At 42.4% G+C, this 15,977-nt stretch overlaps 1 protein-coding gene across 6 annotated transcripts in view; it reads right to left on the bottom strand.

Annotated features, from left to right (window-relative positions):
* Nucleotides 1-15,977, bottom strand: part of CLDN10 (claudin 10) — a gene marked incomplete at its 5' end in the record, with an annotated part of 94,154 nt that overhangs the window by 12,947 nt on the left and 65,230 nt on the right. For 4 of the 6 annotated variants that reach the window (XM_082602044.1, XM_082602047.1, XM_082602045.1 and 1 more), the window contains 2 exons: nucleotides 1,939-2,020; nucleotides 2,107-2,268. In XM_082602044.1, coding sequence (XP_082458170.1) covers nucleotides 1,939-2,020; nucleotides 2,107-2,268 — 244 coding nt within the window. Of the gene's footprint in view, nucleotides 1-1,938; nucleotides 2,021-2,106; nucleotides 2,269-8,695; nucleotides 8,931-15,977 lie in introns of those variants that run through there. The other 2 variants (XM_082602043.1, XM_082602046.1) reach the window with 1 other exon arrangement.

Below are 15,977 nucleotides of genomic sequence, written 5' to 3'. Positions count from 1 at the left end.
GTCTGAAAGAATAAGAAATTCCAGTGGTACTAAACTGAGTTAGGTGACTGAGCATGTAGCGAGCACAGAACACAAAGGAAAGGTTTAAGTTACTGTGCAGATACAGATACAGATATTAGCCTCAGCCTTGTGAGAAAAGATGAAAATGATTTTTAAGAGTCTGACAAAGACATCATTAATGATTGTCAGGAAGACAGAACAGTGATGTACGAAAGATAATCCAGAAAAGTCGGCAATGTCTTTAATAAAATAAACTGTGAGAAATATGATTTTGTGGTATATTTATGATATCAAACCCTGAAATAAAAATATCATTTAAGTATAATATTTAAATGAAAACTGATATTTCATTTAAATATCATTAAAATGGTTCTAATCTTCAGGAGAACAGTCTTAGTTTTCATCTCAATGTTTGGTGCCATGCACATCGGTGCAAATCTCATTATCAAAAATCAGGAGAAAGTTTACAAATCAGAACACATTTTCTAACATAGGTAGGGGAGTGAACATTATACTGGGGTCTGAAGCAGTCATTTTTGTTTTCCATCTAATAAAATTTCACAGTAAACACTACTGCACAAAAGAAACTTCTTTGATGAAAAATATATGTGGCACACTGTCACAAAAATTACAAAATAGTAGAATATTATATATCATGCATTTTAGAGTAAGTGTGCTAGAGTTTGGTTGCCTGGTTTGAATCACAGTTCAATCAGCCTATTAGCTTAGTCCAAGTTCCCTTGCACATATTCCTTGAATTCTTTCCCCAATTTAAAAAAAGGGGGTGCAGAGAGAACCTACTTCATAAGGATGTTGTAAGACTAAAATAATAAAATAATATTTGCAATGCTACATGGTAGGGGCTCAACATGTGTTAGCTATTATTTTCATTATATTTCATTATATATACATTTACTATTTATGCATAAACTAAAGACAGTACTAGAAAAATCATTTCCTAAAGATTCCTAAATCCACCAGAAAAAAGTAATGGACCCTGATCAGCCATTTTGGTAATTACTCTTTTAAACTTCCGTAACATTTGATCTGAAGACTGAAAGAGAATCCCCAGCCTGGGCGACGGCAGCACACATGCGGCTTTCTACAGAAGTCCGTGGGAATATTCTCACAGGAGACAAAATACTTGATCTATTATTACTTCTAATTTGGTATTCCTTGGGTTTTCCCAATGCAAAGAAATAAGCCTAGAGAAACTATAAAAAGCAACAGCCCATCATTAAAAACCACCAACAACAAACAAACTGGTCTGTAAGTGCCAAACCGTTCACCCGCAGCTGAGACCGGTCACATCTGGGTGTCTGTGCCACTCTTACACCATTTTTTAAAGACCCTGCATCATGTACAATTTCTTTACAAAGGTTTATTAGGTGGAACGTGTTAAGGCCGTGGTCAACAGAACAAATGTAAAAGGCTAACTAAAACTGAAACACAGTATTTCATTCAGTATCACCTAAACGTTTCTCATCTTCAGGATCACAGTCTCAGTGTTCATCTCAATGCCTGAGATGGAAGCTGGCTCAGAACATCCGGCAAATATCATTTTGGATGGACAACAATTGAGACAAGCTCTTAAGTTTCTGCTGTCATACTTTAGCCTTCTTTCCTCCCCACCTTACACCTCTCTTGCACTTTTCCTCTACGTGACTCTGTACAGTAGATGACCTTCAGCATTCTAAATCCTACGCCTTGAGCTATTTAGAGACAAGACACTATGTAACCCTAATGCAGTAGTTCAATGCATCTTTTGCCAACGTAGCATATAAAATGTTTTCTCTTGAATGATGTCATCAAACATCATTTATTAGTATGTCTCACTTTCATAAGCCACGGAGGAAATTTATGTACCTTAATTTAGACGATGATTTTATATCCATTTCCCGTGAACCACAAGCATACAGACTTAAGAAGAGTACTTACTTTTGCTCCACGAAGAGGGGATCAAAGAACTCCGTCGTGATTTTGTTTGCATACAGGGAACACCCGGTCATTGAGCATAGCCCTGAAGAGCATCAGAAGGAAAGCTATGATTACTGGTGTTTCATTAACATCCTGAAGCACCTTGTTTGGAAGAAAGTTACTATTTACCTGACAGTATGAATACAATCCCAGCCAAACAAGCAATTTTAGCTTTGGCTTTATCTGAGCCTCCGACTTTGGTACATTTCATTCCAAACAGGGCAAATATGGAACCAAAAAAGCCCAGGCTGACGGCGGCAATCATAAGTCCTCTACATGCCTGGATATAACCTGCAATTAGAGGAGGTCATTTACATTAACATAAAACGTGTGGTTGTCCAGGAAGAAAGTCTCATTTACACTGTCCTCATGAATGAGTGTGCTGCTTTCCGAAAACATAACCACAATGGTTAAAACATATGTTAAGACAAGCAAGAAAGAAAAGCAAGTTAAGCTGTATGGAGTGCCTATTTTACGTCACACACTTTTCAGTTTGGCCTATGCATGATCCTCGGGATATATCTCTGGGTGTTATTATTCCCATATTCACAGATGAAGAAACTGAGGCACACAAAAGTTACATAATGTGCCAGAGACGAGTTAGTAAGGGGTTGAAATGGATTCCATCCAGCTCTGACTACAAAACGCATGCAATACTGCCTTTCACCCTGGGAAACCTCATCTGCCACTATCTCAACCCTGTTACTCCTTTGCACATCAGACCTTTAAAATAGATGTTTTAATGGTTTTGACGTTGTAATCTTTATAATTGAGCAGAGCTCCCACAAAGTCACATCTTCTAATATTAGTGAAAGATTATAAATGAGACTGACTGGAATGTCATCATGAACCATGAGAAGTCTAAATCAAGATGTGTTTTCATGACCTTTCAAAATTTTTCAGGGCACACGTAATAACATCGGGTTTAAATAAGCACTGGTTGGTTCCTAGAAGAATATTTTATAATTATGAAATTAACTGTTTGCATATAAATGGATGCTTTCAAAGTATCCTGAAAGTTTGTTCTGTTGGTTTGTTTGATCATTCCTCCTACACCATTCATTTTCTTAGTCACGTATTTTTATTTGCACAGCCAGGGTGATGGTAAACTTCAGCCTGGCTTTTGTCCAGACACTAACAGATTTCAAGTTAACAGAATTTAAACTAATACATTTTTACCACATGCCATCATTTTCATTTCAGACTGAAACAGTGCCATATTTCAGTTTGAAATAACGATGGCACATACTGGTATGTTCATTTGTTAAGCAAATGAATGTACATATCTCTCAGGTTTACATTTGGCATTAAACTTTTTAATATGAAAAAACTCATAAGTGCCAAGATACACCAAGTCATTTATTATTGTGTTCAGGCAAAGTCAATGATAAATAATAATTCTAAGGCTACGATAATCATATATTCAGGGAATAATGGGGGAAGGTGGCCTCCAGTCTATGTTTCTCAGGGAAAGAATAAAATTTTAAGTTTTAGTCCTACCCCTAGGATCCATTTTGAAGAGTACCCAGAAGATGCTCTAATTAACTGAACAGATTTAGGCCCCTACAAATGCAGAATGCAATGACAATGATTTTCTATTTTATAGGGTGAACTACTTCCAGACAGAAAATAATCTCCCTGATGGTAAGGCTGTCAAAAACAGCAAAAGGAACTTATTTTTAGCAAAACAGGATAATGGAGGCTTATTTTGGCAGCTATAGTAGTGTTGCAGGGCTACCTGTGTCTGCGGCTGAACCGTGACCCAGCTCTACTTTAAACTTCAACCCTCAAGTCCCCCAACCAGAACCCAGGGAGCAATAGAAGCATAGGGGGAGGAAGCCTGTTAGTTCCCTGCAAGATTAAAGACAGTCCTCCAGGATAACCACAACTGACTCATCATTTACCACCAGAGCTACTGGGACAGTGTGGTTTCATTATTTTTTGAGATTTGTTTTAACCTGTGGTTTTGAGGAGTTTTAGCGGACTCTTACTGCAATCCTAAACAGACAACAAAGTGTGTGTGTGATATAACCTCTATCCTATATTTAAAAAACTATTCTAGAAAACCTTATCATGCAGCATAATTTGCATTTATTTTAGGAATCTTACAGGCTTTATGTACAGAAAACACGAGTCTTGCAAAAGGTTAAGTCTATGGTCTGATCACTAACAACATGAAACACATTTTCCCAAATGGTACACAGTGGTCAGAATCCCAGGCTGATGAATTCAACCCTTAATGTGACTGGAAAAATAACAGTAGGCTTTAAACTTTAACCACTACTCATACCATTTTTTCCCTGAGTGTCTCACTCAGTTCTCCGGTCTCAGCCCTGGTACCTGCAGCAGGATCAGCTCTGCCCTCTCAGCACAAGAGGAGAGATAGAGAGCAGGTTCTGATGAGGTCAGGTCCTTCCTCAGAACCAACCAGAACGCTGATTTGGTGGGGAAGGTAACTCTCTCGGGTGTGGGAACAGTAGCAATAAATTGCTAACTCATCGCATACATAAAAGAAGGGTTTAGAGTTCCTGGGGATAAACTCCACTGTCAGCCATAGATGGAATCGAGTTGTTGGTAAGCCTGAGGTCTGTAAATTAGGGGCTACCAGTCCTTAAAACACTCACAGACTCAAGCCTTGGGTGACTTCCCACAAACCCTCTCAGAGTTTATCTTTTGCAAGGCAGACCTCTACAACCTTGCTTTTTCAACAGTTCCGGAGGTCAAAACTTATAAGTAACACCCTCAAGTGAAGTGGTGGTAAAAACCTAGTCAAGGAGGCCATTATTTTTGACAGGTCTAATTTACTGACACCGTTAATAGCTAATTAACACATTAAAGTGCTGAGGCATGAACATATTTGCTCAGAAGTTCTCTGAAGTATAATTTATAGTTAACTCCTTTGGAAGAAATGGCAAACATTCCCACTAACAAAAATAGATGGCATATACTAAAAAAAAAACACCTGGCTCAAAATGCTCAGCTGCAGTTCAAGTGGTGCTTTGAAAGGAATATGGGTTAGCAATAAACAGAAATCACCAGCTCATTCAACGGTGAGTTTTTCAATTAGTAAAATAGTGTGACTTTAAATTAATGAATTCTGTTGGAGGAAAACTTCAAGGTGTCCCTTAAAAGTTCAATGTTTTCCAAATGTACCTTATTTTCCATTTCCAACTAGCAAAAATGAAAATATCCACTTGGTGGAGACAATTCCCTAGCAGTACACTTGGTAGCTGCTGATTGAAGGAAGAAAAAAAGGATGTGCTTTCTTATGCTAGTAGCTTTGAGTACTTTTTGCAAATCCTTTGAGAGAAGGGTGATATGAGGGTCAGACGTGAACTCTGAATTTCACCTCTGGTTCTTCTATTTACCTGCTGTGTATCCCCGATTGTATTACCTAATCTCTCCAAGCCTGTTTTCTCATCTGTAAAACCCAAGGATAACGGCACTTCCTTCACAGGAGGAATATGAACCAAGCGTCTGGTGAGTGGTAAGAAACACATCAAAGCTTCCCTTCCATAACACTAAGATTGATTCTAAGCAGAAATTAGAGTTGGAATCCTAACATGGCATAACATTAAACCTGCACATTTAGCTTTTTCCTTGTAGGGAGAACTGGGGTAACAATGATACCCCCTGATGAAGAGGAATCAGAGCTTTGACCTCACATAGGAGATTCAGAATAATGACTCCATCATCTGTGTCCAAGAGGCATGTTCTTTCACTTAAGACTAGACAGGGAGAGCTGTGAGCCTTCTCTCTCCTTTCTTGGATTTTTCTGCTTGGTTTATATAGGACTGGCCTACTCAGGCCTGTGGTCACCACAGCCCCTGGCAACGTGGTTTTCTCCCTCCACTTCAGGTGCAATAACCAGGAAATCCACATGCAGCGTGCTGTAGGCAGGGCCTGCCTTAGGCCCAGCAACCAGCAGATGTGGCTGCCCAGAAAATACATGGCAGAGCGCAAACAAGCAGAGGGGCCTCCTCTTTGGGGGAACTGACTTCTCTCCACATGAAAATGAGGCTGTGTGGTTGAATCCCACAAAACATTATTCGGAGAGATGATGAAAAGTAAGTTTATAACTTTGTGATAGGCAATGCTTTCTTAAGCCACAAAAGCCAAGCCAGCAGGAAGAGACTGATAAATGTGATTATAGTACACATTTCAATGTTTTGTATGAGAAAAGACATCACACATTTAAAAGACAAGCAATGGGCCAAGACTGCAACATATATAACAAATCAAGGACTGACATCCAGAATTTAAAAAAACACATCATTTAAACCAAGAGGAAACAAAAGAACCATGGGCATAAGATATGGACAGGCAAGTCACACACACACACAAAAGGGTCAATAAATACACGCTAAGGTGGTCAAAATCACAGTGATCAGGGAATAAAATAATAACATGGTAGGACGTCACCCATTAAACTGGATGAAACACTTAGTGGTGAGAATGTGGAGACACAGGTATTCTCATACACTGTTGGTGGAATGTAACTGGACAATTTAAACTGAATAATAAAATGAATATTCTACTGCTCTGACAATACTATTCCTCAGTATCTACACTACAGATACACATATATGCACAAAGAGGCAAATAGAAGGGTTTTCAGTAAAGTGCTAAGAACAGTGAAAAGCTAGGAAGGGTCCAATGTCCAACAATGGGTAAGTCGTTAAATAAACCAGTTTGTCCAGAGTAATGAATACCATGCAGTTGTTAAAAAACAGTTACTTCAGGGGCTTCCCTGGTGGCACAGTGGTTGAGAGTCCGCCTGCCGATGCAGGGGACACGGGTTCGTGCCCCGGTCCGGGAAGGTCCCACATGCTGCGGAGCGGCTGGGCCCATGAGCCATGGCCGCTGAGCCTGTGCATCCGGAGCCTGTGCTCCGCAACGGGAGAGGCCACAACAGCGAGAGACCCGCGTACCGCAAAAAAACAAACAAACAAACAAAAAAAACCCCAGTTACTTCTATATGTACTGACTCGTAAAGCTATGTTATTAATTTTAAAACAATGCAGAACAAGAGGTGAAGTCATTTACGTCTTTTAAAGTCATTTTCTAGACACACGAGCACACGCGGAAGGCCATTTTGCGAGCTGGGTTGTATACTAATGTCACGCCTCCTCTCTAGGGCGGGATGGTTGAAGGCTACGCTCTCCTTCCTCCTCATTACCCCACCTGTCCCCAAATCTTGAGACCATGACGTCCATTCTCAGCTCAGACACATAAGGTGCACCCAATAACCTTCATGGAGTATTCATCTCTCCAGCCTCTCCCTTGTCCCCCAACTGTCCTGTAGAAGGAAGCGTACCTATCTGGCAGGCTATCTCGGTGACGGTACAGTTACAACAGAAGAATGTGTTTAGGACAGTAACTGTCAATCCCATATTCCTGAATGTAAATCACAGAAACAAGAGCCTGCCTGTTCAAACATCTACCTGGATGTGTGCTCTGCAGGGCACAGGAAATTCAACCGCAATTCTAGGGAATCAAGAGTGTACCAGCTACTTACTGTACACACACCAGGACACAGACCCAGGTGTCACTCATCTAAAACCAGACACGTATTCCCTTATACAGAGTTTCCATCAAATACCTCCATTCAGCAGCAGTTTGCTTGTCGTGGCAAGCACCATCTTAGGGGGATTAAATCTTGTCCTTTATTTACTCAGTTATGCAAATAAAAGCTTGCAGAGCAGTAATAAAAGAAAAAGAAAACACCTCAAATCGAGAACTAATGTAAATGACTCTCAAGTTTCTGCGGGATCCATCTACTCATGTGCTGTAAAATCCTGGAAGAAAGGAGCCTAGAACTTGAGCAATCAGTGTGACCGGGTTTGACATCCACTGTCAACTAAAAAGAGCCAGTCTGAAACTAAAAGGAGCCAGTTTTCTTCGCGAACACCCGTTGTTCTAATACAATGCAGTATAGAGCGCCGCTAACAAGAACTATGTAGAAAACAATTAACAACGCTGAAGGAGACGCTGAGAACGGACTTGGGAGGCGCGACACAGAACTTGTCAGTCTCCCGCACAAGATTCCTGCTGGCCAGAATTCTCTACTCTCTGCGGCACAGGCTAGGGCTACTTATGTTCCTAACCTTTAGAGGCAGAGTTAAAGCCCAGCAGACTCATTTGTAGATGCGGGGCGGGGGCTTTGGAGCGGGTGCTCCTGCAATGTTTCCTTTCCCCCACACACACACTTTTAAAAGAACTAACGAAATGGCTAAAGGGAGTTCAGAGCAAGCAGATTTCGCTCTGACAAGTCCATTTTAATCAGAATCCAGCCCTTCTGGGTAGTGATGGCTGGAGAAGACAAGCCCCCTCTCGTGACTCCGTGTCCTAACAGTCCCCAAGAGAGGGGGGGGTCCCACTGCCCTGTCCTCGACTCTCGAGACAACAAAGCTGCTTCCCTCCATCCCCGTCGCCTGAGAGTCACCCACCCCACCCAGGCCTGTCTGCGAGACCCTCTCTCCCACCCCGGGGTTCCGGGCTCGGACAGGCGCCCCCCGCGGGACAGACGTCCGGGGAAGGCGGGCCACGGGCACCGGGGACTCTCCCCGGCTCCTTCAGGCACTGAGGGGGAAAGCGGGGCCGGGCTTCGGAGGAGTCCGGCCCGGGGGTCCCGCCGGGGGTCGTGGGGTCAGCGGGCGCCCCGCCGGCAGGCCGGGGAGGAGCGAGGGGCAGGGGCGGGGGGCGACGGGATGCAGACCGTCTAGCGCCAGCATGGAGGGGAAGTCCTTGCAGTTGGAGACGCCCGTGGAGTCGGTAACGCACATCTTCCAAAGGTTGGCCCAATAGGTGGCGGTGGTGATGACCGTGCCGTCGATGGTGGACACCTTCCAGTAGTCGGTGGGCAGCGTGGAGGACACCAGCACCCAGCCGGAGATGGAGACCATGAAGGCAATGATCTCCAACGCCGTGCTCGCCATGCCGCCCGCTGTAGCAGCGTTCGCTCTCGCGCACCTGCTCGGCGCCGCGACCCCCGCGCGCCCAGCCGGGCGGCTCCTCCCCCTCAGCCCCCGCCCACCCCGTCCCGCCCCGCCCCCTGCAGGCCCGGCGCTAGGGGGCGCGCGCGCGGACCCCAGGACGAGCCCTCTGGGGCAGAGAGGGCTCGCGGGGAGCTTTTACGGTCGCCACCTGGCTTCTCTCGAGCCAACTGGCCCGGCGCCCGCGGTCTGGAGGAACGCACGCCTGCGCGTCCCTGTGGCCCCCCTACCCCCCGCGCCCGCATCCCCGGGGCCGAGGCACAGCCGAGATCTGCTCTCCAGTTGGACAGACTGGCAGCCGGATGTGGACAACTTGCTGCGTTCGGGCCCTCTCCCCTCCCCTCCCCTCCCCAGCCCCTACCCATTGGCAATAGCTTGGCTTCTAGGATACCTTGTAAAAGCAGAGCAGAAAAAGCCTTTTGTGTGCCTGGAAAGGACACCAACTGCTAACGCAGCCCTCGGCCCGCTGAACTCCAAAGGTTTAGTGCCACGCTCTTTTGGGCGACCCAGTTCGGCTTGTCAAGGAGGGACCACTGCGGTTCTGGGCTCGAAGTCGGCCTTGCGCTAAAATTCTGCAGTTCCTTTTGACCCGGCGGTTTGCGGAAGGTCACTGTCAAGAGGTGCGTGGCACAAACCTAAGTTCAGAACAGCAGCCTATGGAGAGACAGGCTGCGTCGGGGCCTTGTTTACAGTCCTGGTCGTGACTGTTCCAGCCACAATGCTGGCCTGCTGATACCAACGTACTACATGTAGGAACACGTAGGACGTGCGTTTAAGACGTTTCTCCTGTGGGTCCGTTCCAGCTGCCAGTTGTGAGTCTCTTCTATGAGCCGATGGGCTGTCACAGCTGCTCTGTATCTTGTTTAACTTTTTTTTTACCACCTCCACCTTTTGCACCTAATTGAGGAATAAGCTCATTCCTTCATTGCTGTTTCAAAGCAAACTTAAAGATCAGGGTGTACTTTTGGCTCCAGAGTTCACATAGTTGAGCATAAATGAGAGAACCAAGACTCTGACTTTATTATGGGTTTATTATTTGTCCGTTTAAAGGTCTTGCAGTTCGTGGCATGAACTTTCAGGATTTACTTCTTCCCCAAAGTAACCAAGGTCTAAAACCTCTAAATCAGTTCTGCTATAATAACGCTAGTTGCTAACCCCCAAATTGCAGGGACACTTTGGTTCATTGTGAAGAGTTTCTCAATTCCCCTTTGTCACTTAAACAAAACAAAACAAAACCAAATTGGTACAGAATGAAATTAGAGGTGATTCAACATCTGTGAAGAAGAGAGGAGGTTGAATTACAGAAACATCAAAACAGATTTGGGAGGACCATTGGAGATTGTATGGATATACTCCACACTCAACAAATCATCCTATTTCTTTTTGAACTTTTGAATTTTATTTTATTTTTTATACAGCAGGTTCTTATTAGTTATCTATTTTATACATATTAGTGTATACATGTCAATCCCAACCTCCCAATTCATCCCACCACCACCACCCGCCCCCTGCCACTTTCCCCCCTTGGTGTCCATACGTTTGTTCTCTACATCTGTCTCTATTTCTGCCCTGCAAACCGGTTCATCTGTACCATATTTCTAGGTTCCACCTATATGTGTTAATATACGATATTTGTTTTTCTCTTTCTGACTTACTTCACTCTGTATGACAGTCTCTAGATCCATCCATGTCTCTACAAATGACCCAATTTCGTTCCTTTTTATGGCTGAGTAATATTCCATTGTATATATGTATCACATCTTCTTTATCCATTTGTCTGTTGAAGGGCATTTAGGTTGATTCCATGACCTGGCTATTGTAAATAGTGCTGCAATGAACATTGGGGTGCATGTGTCTTTTTGAATTATGGTAGTGGGATTGCTGGGTCATATGGTAATTCTATTTTTAGTTTTTTAAGGAACCTCCATGCTGTTCTCCATAGTGGCTGTATCAATTGATATTCCCACCAACAGTGCAAGAGGGTTCCCTTTTCTCCACACCCTCTCCAGCATGTTGTTTGTAGATTTTCTGATGACGTCCATTCTAACTGGTGTGAGGTGATACCTCATTTTAGTTTCGATTTGCATTTCTCTAATAATTAGAGATGTTGAGCAGCTTTTCATGTGCTTCTTGGCCATCTGTATGTCTTCTTTGGAGAAATGTCTTTTTAGGTCTCCTGACCATTTTTTGATTGGGTTGTTTGTTTTTTTAATATTGAGCTGCATGAGCTGTTTATATATTTTGGAGATTAATCCTTTGTCCATTGATTCATTTGCAAATATTTTCTCCCATTCTGAGGGTTGTCTTTTCGTCTTGTTTGTAGTTTCCTTTGTTGTGCAAAAGCTTTTAAGTTTCATTAGGTCCCATTTGTTTATTTTTATTTTTATTTCCATTACTCTAGGAGGTCAATCATCCTATTTCTAGAGATAATATTCAGTTCATGCTCTAACCTTCTGGACTTCAGATTCAGCGCATGACAAGGTGTGTGTTCTGGTTCTGTTTCATACTAACAGCCTTTTAGCAAGTTTTTGTTTCTACTGAGCCCAAATCTGGCTGTCTTTAACGTCCATCCAACTGCCATGATTTGCACTGAGATGACACAGGGTAAGTCCTACTTTTGGGCCATGCAGCAGCTCTTGGGAAGTGTGTTTGTGTGTGCATGGCCATCTCATGGCTTGTGTGAATAGGAATACGGGTGAAGACCCGTTTGCTTAGTGGGATGCAGACATAGTTCCACTACTGTGCTCCTCTTGGTCCCAGTTTGTCCTGTTGTGTCATGTTGGGTTCATGGGGGGGGTCAAGCTTAACACTAGCTTGGGAAGCACCTACCTAACCTCATCCTTCTCATCTTCCCTTATATTCAAGTGAGTCACCTTTGAGTACTGACAACAAGTGTGCTCTATTCTTTTGTATGATTTGCCTTTATAAAGTGCTTTTATTGTCTTGGTTTCTTGTCCTCCAGCATATTTCCACTATTATTTCTGTGCCATATTTCTTTCTGAATGATATGCTTATTTCTAATCCAATTTACTATTCAGAAAACACAAGAACTCATGAACCAGGACATTCCTATGGAGTTTCCTAAAGTTAAAATTTGCACAAATGTTGGTTTTATACTTTATTTCCTGGTCTTGTTTGAGTGTCTTTGTTTGCTTGTCTTCTTCATGGTAGTTTCTCACTAAAATTGTTGATTCATTTTTTTGCAAGACAAAACCCTGACTTACTTTTGACACAAAAAAGTCTAGTGTTGTGACCTTGAAGACTCACGCAGCTCCTAATTTATCAACAGATTGGTTGTAAATTCCATTGTTTGGAACCAAAGGTGCATTGTTTTACAAAAAGAACTGTGAAGACTGATTCAGTGTTTCAGACCATTCCCCCCAAATTTAACAGATAATGTAGTTTTACCTATTGTACTTAAAATATCCACAAACCCACCATTGCAACATAGCTTCCAGAGGAAACAAAATTCTGAATTCTAACTTGAACCTCCAGGAAAGACCCTCTCTCTGCTGCATCACCAGACCGTTTAAGCCAGGATCTCTGGAGCTGGCTCTGGTAGTGATTTTTCCAAAGCTTCTAAGGTACAGCCAGGTTGGAAACCACAACACTGATCAGCTGAGATGCATGTATATGTGTATAAACAGTCAATTAAGCAAAGCAGATGGTGTGTGTTATAGAGAAAAAGAATATTCATCTGTTGGTTGAAAAGTTTGAGAAAAGAAATATTCTTTTACTATAGAGATGGTAACACACAGCTTCAACTTAAAAGGGTTGAAAATACCACAAACAACCCATAAATTATGATCTGGGTGGCAGCACTATTAGTTCTTTTGCCAGCTGAAACAGACTAGGGTCGTTATGCCTGTGGACTTGATTAATTTTCTTTTATTCTCTGTCTGTTCGGTGAGGTTTGACAGCCCCAGACTTCTCTTCCCTGGCATATACTGCATATTAACTACAGAGGGTTACATTTAGAGCCCACAAGTGCCTGACCAAAGGATGAAAAAATGTTAAGTTTCTTTAATACCTAAAGATTATTATGTAAGGAATCAAGCATTTACTTTGGAATGTCTTGTATCTTAAGCTTTTCAAAACTAGTATAGTCAGAAGAAACCACAGAATCCAACATAAGAATGTCCAGAAAAGGAAAAGAGACCGAATAGATTTTTTAAAAAGAAGTAATGAATAAATGGCCTGTTTCACTTTAAGATTCTAGTCCCAAATAACCTTTGCAGCTGATCTGCAAACCCATTTACAGAGTACCTTTCAACTGATAAATACCTCTTTATTTTCTTTAGGATTCAGTTCACTGAAATTTTTATTTAACTATTCCTAACAAACCATTCTTAATTTAAATATAAAAGTGAATACAGTTAGAAAGTTACTTCTCCAAATTATTCAAAGTAACATCTTAATTAACAATAACTTGGCCTTTACAAAAAACTGTAGTTTTTTTCCAATATGAAAAGTACTAATTTATCTATAATAAATTTGACATGAAGACATTTACTGTCCTGAAATATATTCTGAGCCTTTCCACTTTTGAGACCTAAACCACTGAGATTTAGTGTTGGAAATTATTTCTTTGGCATTATTATGGTTATCAAGGAAAAATAGAGGATTCCCTCCCCCCCATGGTTGTTCAGGAGTGAAACCAGTTTAGCCGACTAAACCAGAGATTTGCAGAAATTCTTTACTTGATATTCAGCTCACCTGCCAAACAACACAGGTGTGCCTTTCAACAGCTCAAGAATTTTCTAAGCATCAAATTTGGTTTCACTATACATTAGCTCCTTCCTAGATTCCAGTGAGGTGGCATGCTGCTGATGAGGTGGGAAGAAACTAAAGTCCTGATAAATACAGTATTAACTAAAAAACAACTTCTCAGGATCCAAATATCATTAAAGAAGACATTAACACCGATACTAAAATAGTAAAATAGCATATCTGTATTCTTTTTCCTTCATTTTCCCTAACACTCTTAGTTTATCTTAATGCTCTACACTAATTCTATGATGCTTGTAACTACTTAGCATGAATGCTGCAGAGTGAGAGGAGTAGTTACGGGAATGGATACTCATGCTTATCACTGCATCATCGATCATATATGTGTGTGTATATTTATAAATTATTTTGAAAATTATAAGGAAATAAACAGTGTCTTATTTTGACATCTGGTACCCTTTGAGGCTGTACTGCATCAGAAGATGCCATATATATCTTATGAACTTGTCTTTCATACATTCATTTGAAACACACTCATTCCCTATTCTTGTGACCAAGCAGGACCCCCTCCCCCAGAGCCTCTGCTGTAGCTCCTCTCTGAAGTACTCAGATAATAGTATCTCATGCATCTTTCCTGAGTTTTTCAGATGCTAAAAACCACCACCAAATGGAATAAATTAACTATTTGATGAGCATGAGCCCGCAGGCCTACTGGCGCTTAAGGATTGATTAGCCACTCTGTTGTTAGCCACTCTGTTACCTCACCATCAACCAATCAGAGAATTGTGCACGAGATGATCACGTACCCTGTGACTCCACCCCCAACCTGGCCTTTAAAAATGCTTTGCTGAAACGCTTCCGAAGGTTTGGAGGTTTTGGGGGCGTAAGCCCTCTGTCTCATTGCATGGCTCTGCAATAAAACTTTCTCTGCTCCAAACTCCGACTTTTCCACGTTGTTCGGCCTCACTGTGCATTGGGCACATGAACTTGCACTTGGTGACATTCTGAGGTAGGTTAGGACTATCTAGATTCCTCCTGAGCACCTGGAGAGGTAAGTTTGGGGCCCCAGCAGCTCACAGCTGTCTTGGTGAATACTCCTCCAGCCTGGAAAGACTCTCACTCTGGGATGCTGGAACTTTCTAGGGCTTGCAGATGTGTTGGTTGTGTTTTGCTGGTCAGTAAGCATCTTATGAGTATTAATTCAACCTACCCACCCAGGTTGGGCAGCAAGTAAACCTATGTGTTTTAGGCAAGTCATTTAATTGCTCTGAGTTGTACCTTCCTCATTTGAAAAACGAAGGAGTTATTTTGGATGGTCTCCAAGACCACTTTGAACTCTAAGAATCTCTGACAAAAATCTCCCAGACAGGGGCTTCCCTGGTGGTGCAGTGGTTGAGAGTCCGCCTGCCGATGCAGGGGACGCGGGTTCGTGCCACGGAGCGGCTGGGCCCGTGAGCCATGGCTGCTGAGCCTGCGTGTTCGGAGCCTGTGCTCCACAATGGGAGAGGCCCACAACAGTGAGAGGCCTGCATACAGCAAAAAAAAAAAAAAAAAAAAAAAAAAAAAAAAAAAAAAAAAAAGTGGGTACTATTCCGGTTCACTCATGCTCTTTCATTTCCTTACCTCTCTTTAAAGTTATAAAATTACATTTTCCATAAAAGAGGTATTAGAGTTAGATTGACATGCAGTAAGTGAATAAGGGTGAACTGTATTGCAAATCTTAAAAATACAGAAAGTCTTCAGTAGGATGCCAACATGGTAGAGGTTGATGCTGAGAGCAGAGGAAGAGAAACCAGGCAGTGAGGGTGAGATTAGTTGGGGGTGGGGTGAGGTGTGTTCAAAGGGAGGTGAAGCAAAACTGAGAAAACTAGAATAGCAGTTAAATATAAAAGAGGCTGAACAACTACAAGACAAGAGGCTGAACAACTACAAGACAGGATAAGGGTAACAAATGCAAGGAGAAAGGAAAGGAACAAGAAATTAAAAGATACAAAAGAGATGGGAAGCCCCGGGGTAGGGATGGGACCAACCGGGGAAGAAGGTAGCACTGAGGAAAGAAGATGGGTGACCACTAAGGAGAAGTGGATAATGGTTTCCACAGCCTTCACCTCTCTATACTACTGTGTGCAAGGGGTTGGAAAGGCCACATTCTAGTGCCTGTTCCAAATGAAGAGACTTTCCCCTTCCCTGGGCCTCAGAATAGAGCTGGTGAGAACTTGATTCAAAGCACTCAGGAGTCCAGTGTTTACCATTTGGCTCACTTCATGGGAAAAATTT

The sequence above is a fragment of the Mesoplodon mirus genome (assembly GCF_964341445.2).
Source record: "Mesoplodon mirus genome assembly, chromosome: 17".
Classification (NCBI taxonomy): domain Eukaryota; kingdom Metazoa; phylum Chordata; class Mammalia; order Artiodactyla; family Ziphiidae; genus Mesoplodon; species Mesoplodon mirus.
Note: the sequence above shows the minus strand (reverse complement) of the source record. Positions and strands in the feature narration are given on the sequence as shown.